At 41.2% G+C, this 22,318-nt stretch overlaps 1 protein-coding gene across 1 annotated transcript; it reads right to left on the bottom strand.

Moving 5' to 3' along the window:
* Positions 1-1,788: 1,788 nt before the first annotated feature.
* Positions 1,789-22,002, bottom strand: narf (nuclear prelamin A recognition factor). Its single transcript, XM_047376175.1, has 12 exons — positions 21,693-22,002; positions 19,394-19,474; positions 19,232-19,297; positions 16,349-16,477; positions 16,113-16,245; positions 15,737-15,871; positions 14,103-14,221; positions 11,237-11,366; positions 5,854-5,926; positions 5,544-5,681; positions 2,878-3,035; positions 1,789-2,773 (listed from the first exon to the last, which is right to left on the bottom strand). Exons 2-12 carry the CDS (start codon positions 19,460-19,462, stop codon positions 2,526-2,528), a joined length of 1,398 nt encoding a protein of 465 aa, XP_047232131.1. The 5' UTR covers positions 19,463-19,474; positions 21,693-22,002; the 3' UTR covers positions 1,789-2,525.
* Positions 22,003-22,318: the final 316 nt, after the last annotated feature.

Genomic DNA, 22,318 nt, shown 5'->3' with positions numbered 1-22,318 from the left:
TCTTTGAATTTCAAAGATGATCCTGCCGAGCTCTTGTCTGCACTTTGGTCCGATCCAAAACCACATTGTGACAGTTATTTGCAAGCTGTATGTCACAACCTTTAACTCACCAGCCTCTACTCAAACTATATCTATAACTATAAAAATCTAAAGTGCTGTGAGCAAGTATTTGTCTTTTTACACATTTCTTTTGTTGTCACTCTTTTATTGCATTTAAATGTTTCAGATCACCAAGCAAGTTTTATATCAGACAAAGATAAGGGTAGAATGCATCGTTCCGAATTATTCATCTAGAATCAGAAGCAGTAATGTAGCCCCAGACCATCACACTACTAATGGCCATTCCTGGGACTGTTCATCACAATTCCTTATTTTTCAATATGTGGACAATGCCTCTCATTTTGAGTCAATGGTATTCATTTCCAGACTGATTCATGTCAATGACATTATTTGTCATGTTCTTAAACCCTTTTAGATCAGGCCATTATGTGCTGACCTTTGAGATCTATTAACAATCAGTCCTGGTTGTGGGCAGTGTTGCTTTCCAAAATATGTGGTTAGTCACAGTTAAGTCATGTTTTAATGGGATGGGCTGATTACTTTTTCCACATATATCCAGTGTGATTTGGATTGTTTTCTCTGAATAAATGACAGCATTTGAAAACCAAGTTTTGCATTTACTCAGGTTAACTTTGTCTAATAATAACATTTCTTTTAATTATTTAAATTTTCCAAGACCGAATTTTGGCTTTCATTAATTGTAAGTCATAATGATCAAAATTACCACAAATGAAGGCTTGAAATATGTTACTATATGTATAATGAATCTATGTATTTAAGACAAAAAATAACATTCGTTCATACCCCATGAACTTATTTTACACTATTCATATTTTTGTAGCTGTACTTGTATATCCTGTTTGGTCACCACAGGTCACATAAACCGTTTTAGTTTGCTTACAGCCTGTTTAGGCAGTGGTTTATTTTTTGTAACCTCTTCTTTAAAACATTGGTGCTTCACACATCACCACATCTGCCCCACCTGCTATAAATATACGATTGAGGGGTAGGGGGGTAATAGCTGTCCTGGAACACTATGATACCTTCACTTGCACTTGGGAATTTTAGAATTACCCTGTAAGAACAAATCTAGAGAAGTCTAAATACTTTTTTTTAAATATTTGTAAACAGACATGCTGCTTCTTTATTTTGCAGAAAATAATAAGATGTAATGTAAATTGTAATCATGAATGCTAAAACTGCAACTTAATAACATTTTCCTGAATAACTGTAACAGTCAGTCATTTTCTACCGCTTATTCCATAGTGGGTCGTGGGGGAGCTGGTGCCTATCTCCAGCAGTCTATGGGCGAGAGGCAGGGTCCACCCTGGACAGGTCGCCAGTCCATCACAAGGCAACACACAAACAACCATGCACACACTCATTCATACACCTAAGGGCAATTTAGAGTTACCAATTAACCTAACAGGCATGTCTTTGGTCTGTGGGAGGAAGCTGGAGTACCCGGTGAGAACCCACGCATGCACAGGGAGAACATGCAAACTCCATGCAGAAAGACCCCCGGTCGGAAATCGAACCCAGGACCTTCTTGCCAGACTTGCTGTAAAATTAGAAGATGCATATTTGTAAGAAAGTCATTTTTCCAGTTTAAAGAAATATATACAGCTGACACTGAAGCTATTTCAGCTTTCAGCATGACTGTAGATGTTAAAACATTATTTATATTTATGATCAGCACAGTAGCATTGACAAAACTAACTCACAACATTTGTTTGGAGAATATTTTAGTTCTTTACATGTCACAAGTATACTTGATCTTTGAAAATGAACACAAATATATAACTTAATAAAAAATGCTTGACTATGGAATTGGAAGAAACAGAGGATATGAATAAAAACATGACCACTTAAAACAACTACTTCTCATACTCTAACCCATCTGTTCACTGTATCTGTAGAGACAAGATGCTGTTGCATAGTTAGCTTTGTGTTGGACACAGTTCGTCGCGTCCTCATGACAGGAACAGAGCAAAGAGCTTGAACACAAAATAAAATTGCGATTCAATACTAGAAAGATAAATCTGGAATATATTAAAACACCTCGCATTTCCACTTTGGATCCACCTGTTTGCGAGTTCCATATTTCAACTTTTTACCGTGGACACAGATACAATTCCCCACTTCAGATGTTCCTATTTACCAGAACAGTGGTAGCATGGATTTATTTGTTAGCTTTGATCCTGACATGCTGACGCTACTCTTCAGTGAGCCGGAAAGGAAAGTGTTTGTTGTAGTAGACTCTGGATTTTTTACATCTTCCTAGCTTAAGGTTTAACAGAGGTCTACTGTTTATTAAAGGAGACAGCGCCCCCCTATGGTTAAATGGATACATGACCTGTAGAGACCTTGCTGATCTTTTTTGCTGCATGATCCACAGCTTGCTGTTCACCGGTTCAGAATTGCAGACAGGCTCAACTGGGTAGAACCAGACCTTCCCAGTTTTCTCACCACTCCATGTGGGGAGGCTGTGTGTGGATCTGACTCTGGCCTCTGAACTCTGTATGCAAAAGCTTGCTGGCCTGTGGTGACTCCTGGCCCTGTAGCCAGTCTTGATACAGAGTGTTCAAGATGGGGCTCAGTTCTGGTAGGCGGACCGGCAGGCTACCGTAGACCTCCTCCATCTGCTGAACCAGGGCTTTATCGACCCGACCTCCCGTCTCACTCTCTGCCTGACCTCGGCCACTCAGGCACCCTGAAGTAGAGACGAGATAGGACGAAAAAAAAAAAGATTAGCACAGAATCTCCTCACAAATTAAAGCAGTCAACACCAGCAACTGTGGAAGATCTGATGTTTACCTCCAGGGCAGGACAGCACCTCCACCAGCTGGTAAGGCACACGGCCCTTTCTCATCCGGTGCACCAAGGTCTGAATGTTCCGGAAACCATAGATGGCAGCAAACTGCAGCAGTGTTTCCCCATCCCGCTCCAGAGTGACTTCTTGGAAGTCACGATTCCTGTAAAACCACCAACGTTTTCTTTCAGAGAACTAATTGTAGACAAACAGCAACACTTTTAGTTTTAGTTGGGCTAACATAAATCAGTGCATAACTGAAGTGGAAGGGAACAGATGTTTTTTTTTTAAACGTCTTACGAATAAAAATCCGGAAAGTGTAGCCTGATTCAGACACCTTTTCTCTGATATCCCTAAATAAATTTCATTCCAACCATCTTGGAAGAAAATCTACCAATGGATGCAAAAGACTTGAGGCTGGCTTACAAGTTCAGCTTCCACCAGGAAAAGAACCTTAAACATCCAGTCTGAGCAACATCACAATGAAATAGGTCAAGGCATATAGTAAGTTGTTTGAATGGTCCAATTAAGGTCCAGAGAATCTGTGGCAAGACTTTTCAGTTGCTGTTCATAGATGTTCTCCAATCGGATTGAGCTTGGGCTATTTTACAAAGAAGAGGGTGCAAAAATGTTAGTCTCCAGGTTTGCAAGGCTAGTAGAGAAATACAGCCATAAACCTGCATCTGTAATTCAGAATCAGAATCAGCTTTATTGCCAAGTTCGTACATACAAACAAGGAATTTGACTCCGGTACACTTTGCTCTTTGGTTTTGTTTTTGTATTACAGAATATACATATTTACAATGTACAATATACAATATACGCATATATAATAAAAAGGTGCATTTGCAACATCAGTATGCTGTTGTTTTGTACTCTATTGAATGTTCAACAAAGAAACAGCCTGGGGGAAGAAACTGTCTCTGTGGCGGCTGGTTTTAGTGAACAGTGCTCTGTAGCGGCGGCCTGAAGGTAAAGCTCTGAACAGTTTATGTGCAGGGAGTGTGGGGTCTGCAGAGATTTTAGTTGCCCTTGTCTTGACCCTAGACCTGTATAAGTCCTGGATGGAGGGAAGATCAGCCCTGATTATTCTCTCTGCGTTCCTGATTATTCGTTGCAGTCTGGATCTGTCCTGTTTTGTGGATGAACCAAACCACACTGAGATGGATGAAGACAGGACAGATTGAATGATGGCAGTGTAGAAGATGACCAACAGCTCCTGTGGAAGGTTGAACTTCTTGAGTTGCCTCAGGAAGTACAGTCTCTCCTGGACCTTCTTTCAAACAGTGTCTATGTGTGAAGACCACCTCAGGTCCTCAGAGATGGTGGTTCCTGAGAACCTGAAGTGGTCCACGGCCGATACAGTGTTGTTGAGGATGGTGAGGGGGTGTATGGGGGTGGTGTTCTCCGAAAGTCCACCACCATTTCCACAGTCTTGAGTGGGTTGAGTTCGAGGTAGTTCTGACTGCACCAGTGTACCAGCCGATCCACCTGCTGTCTGTATGCAAACTCATCACCGTCCTGGATCAGACCAATTACAGTGGTGTCGTCTGCAAACTTAAGGAGTTTCACGGACAAGTCCGATGAGGTGCAGTCATTTGTGTACAGAGAGAAGAGGAGTGGGGATAGAACACACCCCTGGGGGGCACCAGTACTTATTGATTTGGATCGGGAGAAGATGCTCCCCAGTCTCACCTGCTGCTGTCGGTCCGTCAGGAAGCTGTTGATCCACTGACAGGTGGAGGCTGGGACGTTGAGCTGGGTGAGCTTCTGGTGGAGGATGTCTGGTATGATGGCGTTGAAGGCCGAGCTGAAGTCTACAAACAGGATTCTGGCGTACGTCCCTGGGTGGTCGAGGTGTTGCAGGATGAAGTGTAGACCTAAGTTAACAGCATCATCTGCCGACCTGTTTGCTCGGTAAGCAAACTGCAGGGGGTCCAGCAGGGGGCCTGTGATGTCTTTCAGGTGCTTCAACACCAGCCGCTCAAAGGATTTCATGATCACAGACGTCAGGGCTACAGGCCTGTAGTCATTTAATCCTACAATGGTGGGTTTCTTGGGCACCGGGATGATGGTGGATCGTTTGAAGCAGGAGGGGACCTCACATTTCTCCAGTGATTTGTTGAAGATCCTTGTGAAGATCGGAACGAGTTGATTTGGACAGGCTTTCAGGCATGATGGGGAGACGTTATCAGGTCCTCCAGCTTTCTTTGTTTTCATGCGCTGAAAGAGCCTATTTACATCTTCCTCGGAGATCTTTAGTGCAGGCAGAGGATCTGAAGGTAGGGGGTTGGTAGCTATGTGGGAAGAACTTGTTCCTGAATGGGATGTGGAGGAGATGGTTTGAGGTGTGAACGGCTTCTTGTCATGTCTGCAGCAGAAGCCATTCAGACGGTTGAAGGGAAAGGTGGTTCTACAAAGCATAGACTGAGGGAGGCTGAATACCAAGCCCCACCATGTCACACTTTTCAGATCTTTCTTTAAAAAAAAAAAAAAAAAAACAAACATTTACCCTCTTCCTTCCATTTTCCAATCATGCACTGCTTTGTGTTACCCCATTACATTAAACTGTAAAAGAATACACTGAAGGTTGTGTTTGTATTGTGACAATATATAAAAAGAAGTTCGATAAATATGAATACTTTTGCGAGTGCTCTATTAGGACTCTGACCTGAGGGTTTTGTATGTGATTTCCTGCACATCCAGACCAAAAAGCTCTTTAGCTGTGTGTTTGAATACATGTTCCAGGAATCCTTCAGAGCCTCTCCCATCGTGCCTCATCAGCACCTCATCCCCGCCTTCTCCCAGCCTGCAAACACATGAAACAGTAACAGACTCAGCAAATAAAGACAGACAATGAACATGAAGACTTCAAATACCTTTTTGTAAGCTTACCACCTATTTTATTTGTCCTAAGATGAATGAATTAAAATGTTTTTATTGTTTAAACTGGATTATGTTTTATCCGTTTAATAACTCACACTTGATCCAGCAAAACAGAGTCCAGATCCTCCCATGATATTTTTCTCTTCTCCATCAGGTGATAGATCTCCTCTGAAAGGTCAAATCACACAATGAAACTGCATCATTTCAAACCACAAACTTTACAGTTCTGAACATTCTGATATTCTAGCAGAGACAATGAAGAAACACTGACAAAACAGTGGAAAAAATAGCTGTGATTATTAGATTAACTTTGAATTTTACAGAATTACATTCAGAAATAGCACTTCCACATCTGTTGTGGAAAAAAAAAAAGAGCCTTCAAGATGAGATTAACTACCCTTGGTTCAGGGTCATCCAGAATAGATTATCACGGAACAACTAAATGTTATTCATTGAATTATTCAATGAAAAAAATCTGATCCCAGTCGTAGGCTTGAGGTCACAATCAAGGCATTTTCAAATGATCTGTATGGGAATCCCTGTCTAAACTCAATGCTCAACTCCAGTGCAGCCACAATATTCTAGCCAGTTTTTTAGGCCCGAGCTGGTAGGCCTGCAAAGGCCTATTGTAATTGCTCTGTTTATTATTATTCAGGCGACAAAGGAATTGCCTTTTTCGCGGCTTTAACATATTGAAAAACTCAACAAACTTTACCCAAAAATTGTCCCCCTAGTGAAATTTAAGGTTTTTAATGGAATTGAAAATGGGCGTGGCCAAACGGCTCTACGGCGCCCCCTAAAGTGAGATAGGCGAACTGGTAAGTCCTAGTGAGTTGAAATTTGGTACATAGCTAGATCTCCCTAAATCATGAAAAAAGTCTCTTGGGGGTATGCCCTAAAACCAACAGGAAGTCGGCCATTTTGGGTCAAATGGTCATTTTTGGACGTTTTTCACTTTTCATACATGTCAAACTTTAACAAACTCCTCCTAGGGATTTTGAGCTACCGGCTTCATATTTGGTCAGTATGTAGTTAAGGCATGGGGATTAAAAGTTATCAAAATTGTGAGTTTTTGAGCATATTGAAGGGGCAGGACTGACCTCACTGACCCTCTTGACCCATTCAACTTGAAACTGGGTCAGAAGACAGATAACTAGTGGGTATAACTTCATTTGAAGCACAGTGACTTTTGATAAAAGGGCGTGGCTGTGGCTGCGCGGCGAAGTTGGACGTCACGCCATGGCCATACGTTTGGCTCTAATTTTCACATACATCATCTGATCTGCACCAAATTCAATGTGATTGATCCTAGTCCAGTCCCCAACAGAGATCTGATGACATATTTGGTGGAAGTCGTGGACTAATTCGTCCACAGCGCCCACTAGAAAATGATTTTGTTTTTAAATAAGACCCAAGCCATGCTTTGACTGGGGAATCTGAAATTTGGTACACATATGTAACTTGTCAGGACCTACAAAAAAGTCTCTTGGAGCATTGGTCTAAACCCAACAGGAAGTCAGCCATTTTGGATTGAAGTTGCCATTTTGACCCTGTTTTGGGCGTTTCTAGCCCGCATATCTGAGCGAACTCCTCCTACAGCTTTTGACTTGGAGACTTGAAAATCACTCAGTATACTCTTAAGGCACTGGGGATCAAAAGTTATCAAAAGGTTTTTGATACATGAAAGCGTTTGGGCGTGGCCACGCCTCAAAATATGACCCCTCGCCATAAAAGACGAAATTGATATAGCTCCTACAAGGAAAATCCGACACATGAAACTTTCTGGGATTGATCCAGATGACACCCTGATCAATATTCAATGGTCAAATGCTGACATCATCGAAGCCCCGTCCCCTGAGAACAGGGAGTGTCATGTTTCACTTAGTGTGGACCATATTTGATCTCCTTCACCTAATCAACATGAAACTGTCTCCAATGACAGATAACATGATGGTCTAACTTAGTCTCTAGTACCGACAGGTTTGGCTGGAGGGTGTGGCCTTGGCGGCGTGGCGAAGTCTGACGTCACGCCATGGCCATACGTTTGCCTCTAAATTACACATGCATCGTCCTATTCACTCCAAAATAAATATGGTTGATCTTTGACAACCCCCAAACACCTATATTGGATTACATTGGAATTTGGATCAATAGCGCCCCCTAGGACACTTCAAGGGCTATATCTCCCTCATACATCATCGGATCCACTTGAAATGTAGTATACATGATCATGAGTTAATGATGGACATGTTGACACAGTCAATAGATGACATCACCTTAGCCCCACCCACTAATAAACAAATGAGTGTAGCTTCCATATGGAAGGTCCGATTCACTCCAAACCAAATATGGTTGATCTCTGTCAGCCCCTAAACAGCTCTATTAGATTACGTTGGAGTTTGGATCAACAGCGCCCCCTAGGATATTACAAGTGCTCTATCTCCTTCATACATCATCAGATCCACTTGAAATTTAGTGTACATCATTATGGATCAGTGCTAGACATGTTGACACACTCAATTGACAACATTATTTTAGCCCCGCCCACTAACTAGCAAGTGAGTGCAGCTTCCATCGGGAAGGTTGTATTTCGGCCAAATTTGGAATATTTCTTGCCAGAGCAGAACTTAACATAACCAAAGAATATATCAAAGGTGGCTCGCAGCGCCACCTATTGGGAAAGTGTGGAATCGAGCGGCAGGCTCCTCGGTGGTGTGGAGGAGGTGGTGCCAGGCTCCCGCGGTCGCTACACAGGCCGAGCGGCGCTTGGCTTCGAGGGCTGCCCAATGCTGCTTGCAGCTTTAATTTTCCCTTATAATTAGAGCCAACAATCTGTGTACACACAGCATGCAAAAATAGACTTTAGCCCACAGACAATGTGCTTATCATTCTGTACAATGATGTTAATAGTGGTCATGAAGACCGGCTCTGCATGCAGAGACGAAAGAAGCTGAAACACGAGTCAAACTTTTATGATGTTCAAAGCAAAGCTCTGAAGTTTATAGAGCCAGAAAACAACTCCAGTTAGATTCATCTGCACGTAATTAACTGGAACTGCGTTGAAATAAGTTACGGCTGAAATGATCGACAAGTCATATAAAAATAAATCGTTAGCTTAAGCTTGCGTTAGCTTAAGTTTGCATTAGCTTAGTACTTCAGCAAATGAATTTGCATGAAATCATTGGCAGCAGTAGTAAATGAGTTTATTTAGTCAGCAGGAGATGTGTGTTTATTATAGATATTAGATGTTTGTGACCAGCAGCTATACCTTTAAAACATTGCTGCACATGCAAAATGCAATAATATTGGTGAATGTTGTGATAATGCTGTGACTTGTAATAAATAAACAAAACAAAAAAAAGTTTTAATATCTGTCTGCTTCGGGTTTATAGCTAACATGGGTCCCAGATAATGAGTCGTATATCCAGCTACTGGGAAAATAATGAAATTCATTATTTACCTCTGTTGGGACCCCAGCCATGGGCTACAACATTAAAGGCCAGTGAGAACCTTTCTGGAACTTTCAAAATAAATCGCATTGACCTACTTCCAGCACAGCCAGGAACAGGGAATAACAGCGGACTTCCCGTGACGTCACTGTCCGAATAAAACCCCGCTTTTGCAACAAACAGATCTCTTCCAAGCAGGCCCCAGAGGAACTGGACGGTGGGACACAGCGCGCTAATGTCTCTTTGTTGGCAAACAGACATAACTCTTCAAACTGGATCCAAGAGTGTCATATGATCATGCGATCATTTGCCCTAAGTTAGGTAGGAATGAATTGCTGTTTGTGTATCCGGTATTCATTCATGAACGGGTAATTAAGGTACAAGCGTTGCTTGACTTTTCTCTCTGAGGTCAACAGAAGCAAACTATGTTCCAGAGAGTTCCCAGCAGAGACCCTGTCTCTACAACGCCGAGTGGAGCGGTTTTCCCGGTCTGAAGGAAGGACAACGGGACCGCATCACAGTGGCTACAGCAGTTACGTGTAGTTTGGCCGGTCCGACAGAACGATTCTGGTAACCAGCGATAAGCTTCTTTTGTTAGCTCCAATCGCTAACGGCTTATAACACGTGTTCGCCTTCTTTATGAGTCAACTGAAGATCATTTACCCAAAAATGTTATTATTTCCTAGATTGGAAACTATTTCCTTAAATATTATTTTACTAATCGTGACAACTAATTAAACACCATTAAGACCCATTTATCCAAAAGGTTTGGTTCTTATTCAAAATAATATTTCGTTAAATATTATTTTAATAAATAAAGGCAGCTAATTAAACCCCGTTGAGAACTGGTCATCCAGAAGGTTGGTTTTATTCAGCAGATTATTCTTTAAAATATTATTTTCTTAAAATAATATTTTATCTGAACTTGCATTGTGAACGGTTGCTTAAAGGTATACCAATTATTGCCTAAGTTAGTTCCAAGACTAACTTAACTCTATTTCCAGATTCTTCAAGATAATCCTTGGTTCTCAAACATAAACATTGCATGGTAATGTTGCATCACTCTTTCGGTCATGATTTCCAATCATCTTTAATCAACTTGTTTATATTGTACATAGTCCATTAGTCTTCCTTATTCTTTAGTTCTGCTTGGTAGTTTAGTTGGATTGTTTTAGCATAGTAAAGAGTTTGTTGACTGAAATATGTTTGACTTTGAGTTGACTTATTTTTGTTAAATTCTTGTATTTTAAGAAAATGTGTGAATTCATTCCATGTGTGTGCAGAGTTTATGCTGTTCAATAATGGCAGAGCTCGTCTCACACCTTTCAATTTTGTCCTAATACCATCTCCTTACTGGGCTGGTATTCACAGGACAACCCTTAACAGACCGAAATATTATTTAATAAAATAGTATTAGTATTAATATTAAATAATATATTAATATTCATAATCATGACACCTCTCAACAGCAATGTTTTACTGAAAAGGTTGTTTCTGTTGGAATTACAAAAGTAAACACTGGATACATCAGATCAACACAATCCCCAATGAGCTAAGATCCCAGTTGGGTAAACTGTCCCAGCTTTGCTGACTTGTGGCTTGCGTTTATCGGGTGTTTTCTAGAAGAGCAGAACGTTCTCCCCAACCTGGCTGAACGTGTTTACTGATTTGTTCCAGCAGCCCCTGTAACTGCTCCAAAAATCAAAATCAATTGACTGTGATGTCAGATGTGAGCTTTAGTACCAATAGCTACAGGTCTAAAACAGTAGTACATGCACCTGGTGATTATAACAATGTGGACATTTGTACCCAGCTATCTGAGTGCAACTGTGTAATGTTTGGGCTTAAAAAACAGAACACTTTTGTAGAAAAAGGGTAAAAGGTTTTAAGATGAAGTGGCTCACACTCAGTGGCTTGATTAAAATGTAATGTAACCAGAATAATTGTCATTCCCCCACAGGAAGTGAAAGTGTCTGCATGGCATGAACAGTTGTAAACCTCATCTAGCAGCAGTTTTACAGTTTCTTACTTGAGGTGAGGACACAGTCAACATCTCTAGTGTCCATTACACTGTTGTAAAACTCCTCTCTGACAGCCTCCAGCTTCTTATCAAAGCATGGAGCCACCACCATGTGATAAACCTTCTCTGGACTCAGCTTCTGTTGGAACACAGGGATACAAAATGATCAGCGTGGAAAAAGAACAGAGCTGAAAGACATCTGAACAGAACACAGTAATTGTCAGTACAAATAATGATGCATTTAAACCACTTTCTTGTTTTGTGATAACAGGTATCTCCATCAGATCTCTGGACTTTAAAACCAATTGCCCTGCGGTTAGAGACAAGCCTAGCTGCAATTTGAATCTATTGGAAATGAAGTTTTCCCTTGGAGCCTTAAATATAGCGTGAGTCTAGATCAGGCTAGTTGTGTAGTTTATACGACTACACCGAGCAGAGGTGTTTCAGTTGAAGCCTTGTTGTTCACTTCAAATTTCTAGACTCAAATGACCAGAATTCTCTAGCTTTCATAGCAAATATTAAATTATCAAAACAAAACATGCCGATGACTTTATGGCAGATACTACCACCATGGTAAGGCTTTGAACATGAAACCTGCACGGACAGACAGAGGGTCGGATACAACTTTTAGGGGCTGGGATAAGGAATACAGTCTGGAAAATTCCCTCACCCCAAAGCTGACCTAAAACTACAAGTACAACTTGTACAACTACAAGGATGATTTTTTTTGCATTTTGCCAGACAAAAAGGATGCCTTTTAGAGTTTAAGAGGCCAGGAAGTAGTATCATGTAACTGTATTGTGTGCCAAGCATCAGAACCCTGTGACATCTACCCCTGCCACAGGTATTGGATTCTGCACAACACTGCGTATCATTCTACACCCTCTCTCAATGTTAAAAATCAGCATGACTACAGGCACACAATCCTGTGCTGGTGGATGGTACCAGAACTGGAAGGCGTAGACCAAGTTGTATCTCAGCTCTGCATTGTCACAGGTGATCGCTGTGGGTGTGAGTTTGTGGTGTTGCTGAGGGAAGAGAAGCAATCCTGCAAATGTTACTGAAAACACACCACAGTGCAGGGAGCAATAACCCACTACTTCAGATGGCCTCTGATGGATAACTGAGTAACCTTGATGGAACCACCCTCCACTGGAACTATTAATATTTGTCTAAGCACCGGCCGTGCCATGTTGAGGTCCTACTGTAGACGGCCAAGTGAGCCAACCTTTCCCCAATTTAGCGTATGTGGACTCAGCCCAAACATGAACTCCTGCCTAGAGTCAGTCTATCAGATGATGAGGGCATGTTCCAACAGCTGTGGATGACTTGCAGAAGATACAAAAGCTAAATGACTTCTTCACACAATTGCTGCTTGTATCCAGGCCTGAGGGGGGTCCCTCACCGGCCTGACATGACCATCGGAGTCCCTGCAGTGGTACCTCTGTTCCCCATTTAATCAGCTGCTTTAATCCTTACACACCAGCAGTTTGATTTCATTTTCCTCACTCTGCCTAGGTCCTTAACTTTATAGAGTACCTACACGTATTTTTACATCACTTTGGCTATATTGATGCAGATGGCATAAAATTTGGCTAGGTTGAGTATTTTGGGGACGAATATGATTTGTATTTCCTTCCAGCCTCTTATATTTTTTTTAAACTAAATACTGCGATCTGTCCTCCATCTGCATTTTCCAGGCCGTTGAATCCCTATGAAAATGTACTGTTCTGAATACAGTACCATTTTTATTTTGTGCAGGTGTTGAAACAACTTCAAGTATTTGTTTTACCTTTTATTGTTTTCCACTAGATGAAGATATTTTCCATTTACTGAAAGCCTATCAATTTGCATTTATGGGATGGAGGAAAAAATTATTTTTGGATCACGTTTTAACAAATTGCACAAGACTTTAAAACCAGACAGAATACATGTTATTGTTTTGTTTTTTTCTTTTTACTAAAACTTGCATTTAAGTTGTAAACTATTAAGAAATTAATCAAGATTTATTGTGTTTGCTTTAAAAAAAAAAAACAAAAAAAACTTTATTTCAGCCTTTAGGGACTGGTGGAAAAAGGTTTATTTTCTTTCCTCAGCTAATATAACTACATTTTACATTAAAACATGATGGAATATAGTGTGAAATATACATACAGTCTATGCAGTGGACCAGTTAATGTGAATCAGTATAATTTGCTTTACATTGTAGCACAGCCTAAAGCCAAAAAGAAACGAGTTTCACCCATGTTCTGTCAAACATAACCATGCATGCCAGATGTAATGATCCTGTTAGGGCAGTCTTTAAGGCTACAAAGTGAAAGTTTCCATCTGTATCTGCTGAACGCAGCTGCTGGAGGGTTGAATATGTTGCCTGCTGACATGCATGGAATATTTAAGCTTTGTTTTTGTGAAACAAAGAAGGTGACTAATCAGCAGCTGTGCTCTGTCACATTGGTTTGCACAGCTAACAAACTGGAAATAATGCTCCAGTGTTGTTGTGAACATGTGAAAGTGAAAGTCTATGTAATTGTCTCTAAGGCTCTTTGGGTGTTCGGTTTTTAAAAATGTACCCACCAAAAACTCAGTTGACGTGTGTCCAGGAGGTGCACATAGAGCAAAAAAGATATAAAAAAAAAAATCTTTGCTCCAAGTTATTATGACCAGGAGCTAAGCCCTTTGCAACCCATATAGGTTCATTTGATTACTAAATATTTCATGATGCTAAATTTGACCAAAAACTACATCCCAAATATTGATTTTTGTCTCCAGGACTGACTCAGCTGACAGGATTTTTTATCATTAAATAATAGAAGATCCGATTAAAAGCACCACCTAACACCAACATCTTTGACAGAACTGGGTGATCTGCACTCACCTGCTGTTTAGAGAAATAATCTTTCACCAGACAGCCCATGATCTGCTGGGGAGATCGGGCTGTACAGATATGAGGAGTGACCAGGCTGCCCAGGACACGTTCTGCATAGCGGATCCAGCCTGCACAAAAATATTACAAGGAGGAGAAACGATCCACGCAGTTAGATCTTTCCATTATCAACACAAATCATCGGGGCTACTTATTTCAGTTCCAAAATTGTGTTTCTTCACATGTTTATATTAATCCACACTCTTACACACATTTAACACAAGACTCATTCTGGTTCTGCAATAAAACAACACCGACAAATTCCTAAAGGTTTATTTTAACTGAGCAACGCAGTCCTGATAGTAGCAACCTTATAGATAAATGTTAGGGTAATGAAGAGTGGGATTCTTTTAAACTAAATATTCAATTCAATAAAGCTCCTTGGTCCTATCTCTGATGCAGGGAGTGGTGAAGGAAGAGCTGTCTATCTTGCTCCACCAGCAGCTTTGCTATCTGAACGTCTAAAACACACAGCATCTAGGACACTTTACAGAGAACCAGGGTAGTTTTCTCTTTCCTGTTTCCACTGCATGTACCAGTAGAAAAAGGTGTCACAACTTACACCAGAAACATTACAGGACAGCAGCATTTTTGTTTACCTACCTTGAACTATTGAGTGGAGTTTTATGAAACGAGATTACTAAGCATTTCAGTCAAATATACTCAGCAACATACAGTATATCAGCCATCCCAGTTTAAATCCATCTACAGTTTATATTTTCTTTTCATTTTAATCTTCAATAGATCTTTTTGACAGCCTTTTTGTGAAAAACAAACCGTGCAAATCCTCCAGTTAAATTGGTCTTTTAGGTTTTAAACAATTTCTATTGGAATGAATTGGAATCCTGATATGAACTTCTGTTTATTTCTCCTCTGTCATAAATGCAAGGCGTGCCAAACGTCTGCTGTTGAAATTGTTTTTAAACCCTATAATTACATCTCTGCATGGTGTTTAAAACTATTCCTCCAAAGAAAATTAGATCGCTTTTTGTTTTTGAAAAAGTAGAATTTTTCTCAGCACTTTAGGTTTGCTGATATTTATTCAACATGTATTAAAAGTTAAATCAGACCAATAAAGGAGTAAAATGCACTCACACCTATTGTTCAATAGGTGTGAGTGCATTTTACTCCTTTATTGGTCTGATTTAACTTTTTGTCAGTTGCTTTCTCAAGAAGTCTCTCCCGATTCAGGCTTAGGGTGGAGACGTCTCCTCGGCTGGATGAATCTTTAGGAATGGCAATGTTTAAATCTAGCATTGCCGCTGTGCAGCTGAAAGTTAAATTTAAAGCGATTAACGTACGTTTTAATTTCTGTTTAAAGCTTCAACACCCGCACAGGTAGTAACTGTAGGAGGAGCGAGCCTCTGAATCAGCATGTGTAATTTACATGAGCAACATAGCGATGCATAAAGTGGAGGTGGAGACAACAAACAGCCCGGGACAGATTCAGAGCTCCGGGGAATTAGAAGTTTAAGGAAGCAGGATAGAAACACCTTAAATGTCACAATTAAGAACAAAAACAAAAACAGGGCTACGTCAGTTTTACACCCGTGGTATGAAAAGAGACAGGTAGCAAGAGAGTTTACCTGGGCAGGAAGAGGTGAACATGGGCAAGGCGTGAGAGTCGTGGTGCCTCCTGCGATACCTCTGAATAAACTCCTTCTGGGTCTCTAAGATGCTGAAGCCTGCTGCCACAGTGGTATCAAACACAAACTTTACCCCTGCAGATAAAAAAAAAACACAAAAGAGTAAAGAGCCATTAAGAAAAATAAAGCTGGTCACAACTTATACTCAAATATTTTTGAAAAAAAAATAAATGTATGAAGAGAAAGAGTATGCATTTGACTTTCTTTATGGAACTTATTTCCATGTACGATTAAGTAAGTTTCACAAAGAAACACACAGGTGCATGATTAAATAAAACCCAGACAGTTCTGGGAAAGATGTCTGGAATCAGCTCACCGAGACTCTTGAGGAAGCTGCAGAGCTTGTGGGCCGCTTCAGTGATATCCAGACCAAACTGGACGGCGAAGAAAGGCAGTGACTGCGGACACACTGACGCTACCACCACCTTGTGCTTCGAAGTGTCACATTTCTGCCAGCGACAAAACAAAAACATAATGACCACATGAGCTCCAAGTGCTTTATTTTTCCTTCTACAACCTCTTGTGCGGTACACGGGTCTGTGTGCAACACACCTTATTGAGGGCCAGAACCCGCTCCACCTCCTCCAGATTCTGCTGAGAAATCTTCAAGGTGTCTTCCTCAGAGAGGCAGCCATCACAGGAGAGACAGGCACTCAGCAGCAACTGGGGTCCTTTGTTTAACTAAAGGAATAAAAGCGTCTCAAATGAAAGATGTCGAATGCTACTTTATTTCACATCTAAAGCGTTTGCAGTGCCTGGTAAAAGTATTAACAGCCCTCGAACTTCCTCGCGTTTTGTCAAATCAACAATGTACTTTATTGTGATATTACAGGTCCTTCTCAAAATATTAGCATATTGTGATAAAGTTCATTATTTTCCATAATGTCATGATGAAAATTTAACATTCATATATTTTAGATTCATTGCACACTAACTGAAATATTTCAGGTCTTTTATTGTCTTAATACAGATGATTTTGGCATACAGCTCATGAAAACCCAAAATTTCTATCTCACAAAATTAGCATATTTAATCCGACCAATAAAAGAAACGTTTTTTTAATACAAAAAACGTCAACCTTCAAATAATCATGTACAGTTATGCACTCAATACTTGGTCGGGAATCCTTTTGCAGAAATGACTGCTTCAATGCGGCGTGGCATGGAGGCAATCAGCCTGTGGCACTGCTGAGGTCTTATGGAGGCCCAGGATGCTTCGATAGCGGCCTTTAGCTCATCCAGAGTGTTGGGTCTTGAGTCTCTCAACGTTCTCTTCACAATATCCCACAGATTCTCTATGGGGTTCAGGTCAGGAGAGTTGGCAGGCCAATTGAGCACAGTGATACCATGGTCAGTAAACCATTTACCAGTGGTTTTGGCACTGTGAGCAGGTGCCAGGTCGTGCTGAAAAATGAAATCTTCATCTCCATAAAGCTTTTCAGCAGATGGATGCATGAAGTGCTCCAAAATCTCCTGATAGCTAGCTGCATTGACCCTGCCCTTGATAAAACACAGTGGACCAACACCAGCAGCTGACACGGCACCTCAGACCATCACTGACTGTGGGTACTTGACACTGGACTTCTGGCATTTTGGCATTTCCTTCTCCCCAGTCTTCCTCCAGACTCTGGCACCTTGATTTCCGAATAACATGCAGAATTTGCTTTCATCCGAAAAAAGTACTTTGGACCACTGAGCAACAGTCCAGTGCTGCTTCTCTGTAGCCCAGGTCTGGGGAATACGGCACCTGTAGCCCATTTCCTGCACACACCTGTGCACGGTGGCTCTGGATGTTTCTACTCCAGACTCAGTCCACTGCTTCCGCAGGTCCCCCAAGGTCTGGAATCGGCCCTTCTCCACAATCTTCCTCAGGGTCCGGTCACCTCTTCTCGTTGTGCAGCGTTTTCTGCCACACTTTTTCCTTCCCACAGACTTCCCACTGAGGTGCCTTAATACAGCACTCTGGGAACAGCCTATTCGTTCAGAAATGTCTTTCTGTGTCTTACCCTCTTGCTTGAGGGTGTCAATAGTGGCCTTCTGGACAGCAGTCAGGTCGGCAGTCTTACCCATGATTGGGGTTTTGAGTGATGAACCAGGCTGGGAGTTTTAAAGGCCTCAGGAATCTTTTGCAGGTATTTAGAGTTAACTCGTTGATTCAGATGATTAGGTTCATAGCTCGTTTAGAGACCCTTTTAATGATATGCTAATTTTGTGAGATAGGAATTTTGGGTTTTCATGAGCTGTATGCCAAAATCATCCATATTAAGACAATAAAAGACCTGAAATATTTCAGTTAATGTGCAATGAATCTAAAATATATGAATGTTAAATTTTCATCATCACATTATGGAAAATAATGAACTTTATCACAATATGCTAATATTTTGAGAAGGACCTGTATATACCAGACAAACACAATCATACAGTGACATTCTGCAATCAAGATATCTATAGCAATAAATCCACATTTCCATATTTACTTTGATGCTAATGTGTCATTACAGAGTACGGTATCATTGGATTTTGGGGACCTACTGTGGTGAGACTCCAGCCAACATGCTCAATATATTATTGGCCTGTAATTTGTGTTTTCATGCCAGAAGATTACTGATCAGAGAAGCAGCCAAGAGGCCCATTGTTCCTCTTGAGAAGCTGCAGATATCTACAGCTCAGGTGGGACAATCTGTTAACAGGGCTACCATTAGTGGTGCACTCCACAAATCTGGCCTTTATGGAAGAGCGAAAAGAATGAAGATGCCATTGGAATAAAATCATAGAAAGTCGATGGCAACACTGCGGTGGCAGAATCATGATGTGGGTATGCTTTTTTTTTTTTTCCAGAGACATAGAAGCTGGTTAGAGCTGATGGGAGCAAACTTCAGGACAATCCTGAAAGTAAACCTGTTAGGAGCTTCAAAAGAGCTTCTCCTTCCGGTTGGACCATGACGCAAAACATTTAGCCGCAGCTACACTGCTATACTTTAGATCAAGACATAAAAACTGGTGTTTGAGATGCTCTTGTCCAAACAGACTGAGCTTGAGATATTGAGATATTTGTGAAGAAGATTGGGCAAAAAGGTACGTCTCCAGATGTGCAAAGCTGACTGCAGCAATTGGTGGTTATACAAATTATTGACTCAGGAGAGCTGAATACACATGCATGCCACATTTTTTAGGCTTTAATTTCTAAAACAAAAAAATGATTTCCTTCCACTTCACAACTTTGCACCACTTTGTGTTGGTCTATCGCATGAAATCCTGATCAAATACATTATAATTGTTGTGTTTGTCACATGACAAAATGTGAAAACATTCAAGGGGTATGTGTACTTTTTCCCTAATGCACTGTATAAAATACCAGGAATATGCTATAGAAAACTTGATGAGGAAAGTCTAAGGCAAATCAATGAACAACAGCTTAGTAAGCACTCACTACCTGCCCATGGACTTCCTGATTCTCAAGGCCCCAGTTGGCGCCGTCTTCACCCTGTTTCTTGTTGCACTGCATTTGCAAACAATAACAATTTAAACAAAAGGGGCAAGAAAAGAATTTGCAAAACAACTGCATGTAAAAAGCCAATTTTAAGCATAATCCTACCTGTTTGGTGCAGTTTTCACACTTCTCCTTGCGCTGTGCCATCTTGACCTCTGACATTTTCCCTGTCATTTGTCTTCTGACCTGGGAGTGACATATCAGATGGGGAAACAAAAGCATGAGCTCATGTCCTCACAGCGTGCTCTCTGTGCTACTGATGGGAACATCCCCCCACTGGCCTATCACTACCAGCCAGCTCATCAGAAACAGAACAGCCCTCTAATGCTGGGAAAACTCAAAATGAACATTAATCATAATCACGTCTAAATGGCTCGCGTTGATTATTTACACAGCCACAGGCATTTGTATCACAGCAGTCAAGACGGAGTTAATGCCTTAAGCAGGCCTCCTCTTTGAGCTATAACAAAAAATTAATTTAGCTCAAATAATGACACTCTAAAGTAGCTTCAAAAACAATAATGCGTCACATTTATTGGCTAACCAATGTTTTATTCGGGCTGGAGATAACCGGAGGGTTTAAAGCAATAAAGTCCACTCAGAGTAAGCTGTAAGACGTCAAAATGTTTGTAAGTCAAGTCAAGTTTATTTATATAGCGCTCAAGGCGCTGTACATAGGGAAAAACATTACAATGATACAGAAAATTAAACAATAGAGGTAATTAAAAAAAAAAAAAAAAGCAAAAGGAAAATTGGACTGAAACGTAACTAAAAATGTTTAGATAACAGATTCAAAGGCCGCTCTAAACAATTAAGTTTTTAATCTTGATTCAAAGCAACTTAGGGTTTCAGCGCTTTTACAGTTTTCTGGGAGTTTATTCAATTAAAAGATACTTTATTGATCCCCGAGGGGAAATTAGAATTCCAGTACAACCCATCCAAACATACATCATGACACAAGACAAGGGGGGACGGGTCACCGAGGCTTTGCTGCCCACTCACAGGCGCTGCCCTTGTTAGATGAGAAAAGAGGCCATATTAGGTAAGTAAAGGGAAAAAAATCATATTTCACACTTTATCCTTAGCAGGATACAGTTTGAGATTGTAAAAAACCTCAGCACAAAGAAGCAACAAGTTGACAAAACAACATCATGCCGGGAACGGTGAAGGTGGTGTGAGGGGGTGCATATGTTTATCTTGAGCATGTGAGTGTGTGCAAGTGAGTCCATGAAGCATTGAGGCCATTGTCCTTGATGGTACGTTGGAATGTTCATCAACTGGCCACACAGTTCTGGGCAGGTCCTCAGGGAACGGAGGGGGCAGAGGGAGCAGAGCGTCATGTTTACATAACTTCCAGGAGAAGTTGAAGATAGCCAGCCATCAAGGCCGTGCAGGGGACCCAGATTCAGAAAAACAACAATTATTTGGGTTAGGCTGACTCTTAATTTTCCATCTGCCTTGAGAGTCTCGCTGGTGCTTCTCAAAGGCGAATCCAAACAGCCAAATTCCAGGTCCTGTCCACCAGATCCGAGCGAACAACTTTCTCCAAGATTTATACCATTTCACCCCTGAGTCCAGGAACCGCAACCTGCCTGTGATCCTGTGTAAGGATCACATCCAGTCTGCGATTCAGCTCACGTAACATCTCAGTCTGAGTGTTGATCGCGCTGCAGATCCCATCATACATGCCAAGCAGCCTTACAATGGCCAGAACAGCTGCTGACATTTTCCGAATTTCTCGATATGCCAGGTAACCGCTGACTCCAAAAAGCAGAAATCTTGATATCAAACATCCAATTATATACACATCTTCAACATCCTCGACTGACATTATCGACAGACACACAATCCTCCACTTCAGCCAGGAGTCCATCGTGTATCCAGAGAAAAACGACCCGTGTGGGTAAGAGGGTTCTCCTCCACCCTGTCTTCTCGTCGAGATAATTTTATCAATTGCATTGAGACAATTCTAATAAAGATAAACGCATGAATTAGTTTTTCAAGGTCCTGCTGAGACATTAGTCCTTTAATCCTGGAGATGTTCTTTAGGTGATAGAAGGCCGACCTAGTTACTACCTTTAAGTACTTCTGATGGTTCAGGTCTGAGTCCATCACTACACCCAGATTTCGAGCCTGACTGGTGGTTTCTAGCTGTATTAACTGAAGCTGTGTGCTAACTTTTAAACACTCTTCCTTTGGTCCAAAAAATATTACTTCAGTTTTGATTTGCTTCAGCTGAATATAATTTTGGCCCATCCATGTATTGATTTCTTCTAAGCATTTACCCAGCGCTTGAATGGGTTCATAGTCACCTGGTTACATCATAACGTATAGCTGTGTGTCGTCTGCATAGTTATGATAACACCTTAGTTCAGTCAGGCAGAATGTGGCGGTAACAACTCACCGGACGGTGCGTCTTCTCTGTGCTTCAGGACAAAGACGTAAAAAACTGCAGAGGACAACCTGGGGCAGAAGGAAGACTGCAGCACTGACACCGTTCAGTTGCTGAACTCCGCCGGAACTTGCCAGTCCGTCTCCCTAACCCCATGTGGGGGACGGTGTCACTACCACTGATGGCCTGTACCTTCGTGGATCCTTTATATCAAGGTAATTGCTGATCGACAACGATAGGACTTCCTATGTGCCCCGCCATTCGTGTCTATGTACATCCACCTCCATTGTGCACTGAGAGCGCCCCCCGGAGCATGCGCACATCGAGAGGCGTCATGCTCCGGAAGTTGAGACATAAGCATTTCAAAATAATAGATACTTTTGCATAGCCGAATCAATTCAGCTTTGTCTAGCAAATACACAGCTGATAATGGTACTCCACAGGGAAGCTGCATTAGTCCTTTGCTCTTCATTATCATGATCAATGATATTTTTTCTGCTGTTCCAGGGGATATTGGTCGGTCTCTTTTTGCAGATGACAGTGTACTATGGAAGAGAGGGAGAAACATTGAACCTATATTAAATAAGGTCCAAGAAGCTATAAATGATGTAGTTGAATGGGGGAATGACTGGGGGTTT

Source organism: Girardinichthys multiradiatus, chromosome 10 (genome assembly GCF_021462225.1).
Source record: "Girardinichthys multiradiatus isolate DD_20200921_A chromosome 10, DD_fGirMul_XY1, whole genome shotgun sequence".
Classification (NCBI taxonomy): domain Eukaryota; kingdom Metazoa; phylum Chordata; class Actinopteri; order Cyprinodontiformes; family Goodeidae; genus Girardinichthys; species Girardinichthys multiradiatus.
Note: the sequence above shows the minus strand (reverse complement) of the source record. Positions and strands in the feature narration are given on the sequence as shown.

Excerpts from the sequence above, each read along its gene's own strand:
- narf (XM_047376175.1), bottom strand. The coding sequence starts at position 19,462 with ATGACAGGGAAAATGTCAGAGGTCAAGATGGCACAGCGCAAGGAGAAG. Across the intron at positions 11,367-14,102 it reads ATTATTTCTCTAAACAGCAG|AAGCTGAGTCCAGAGAAGGT; the intron begins GTGAGTGCAGAT and ends GTGTTCCAACAG. Across the intron at positions 2,774-2,877 it reads GGTGCTGTCCTGCCCTGGAG|GGTGCCTGAGTGGCCGAGGT; the intron begins GTAAACATCAGA and ends TCTCTACTTCAG.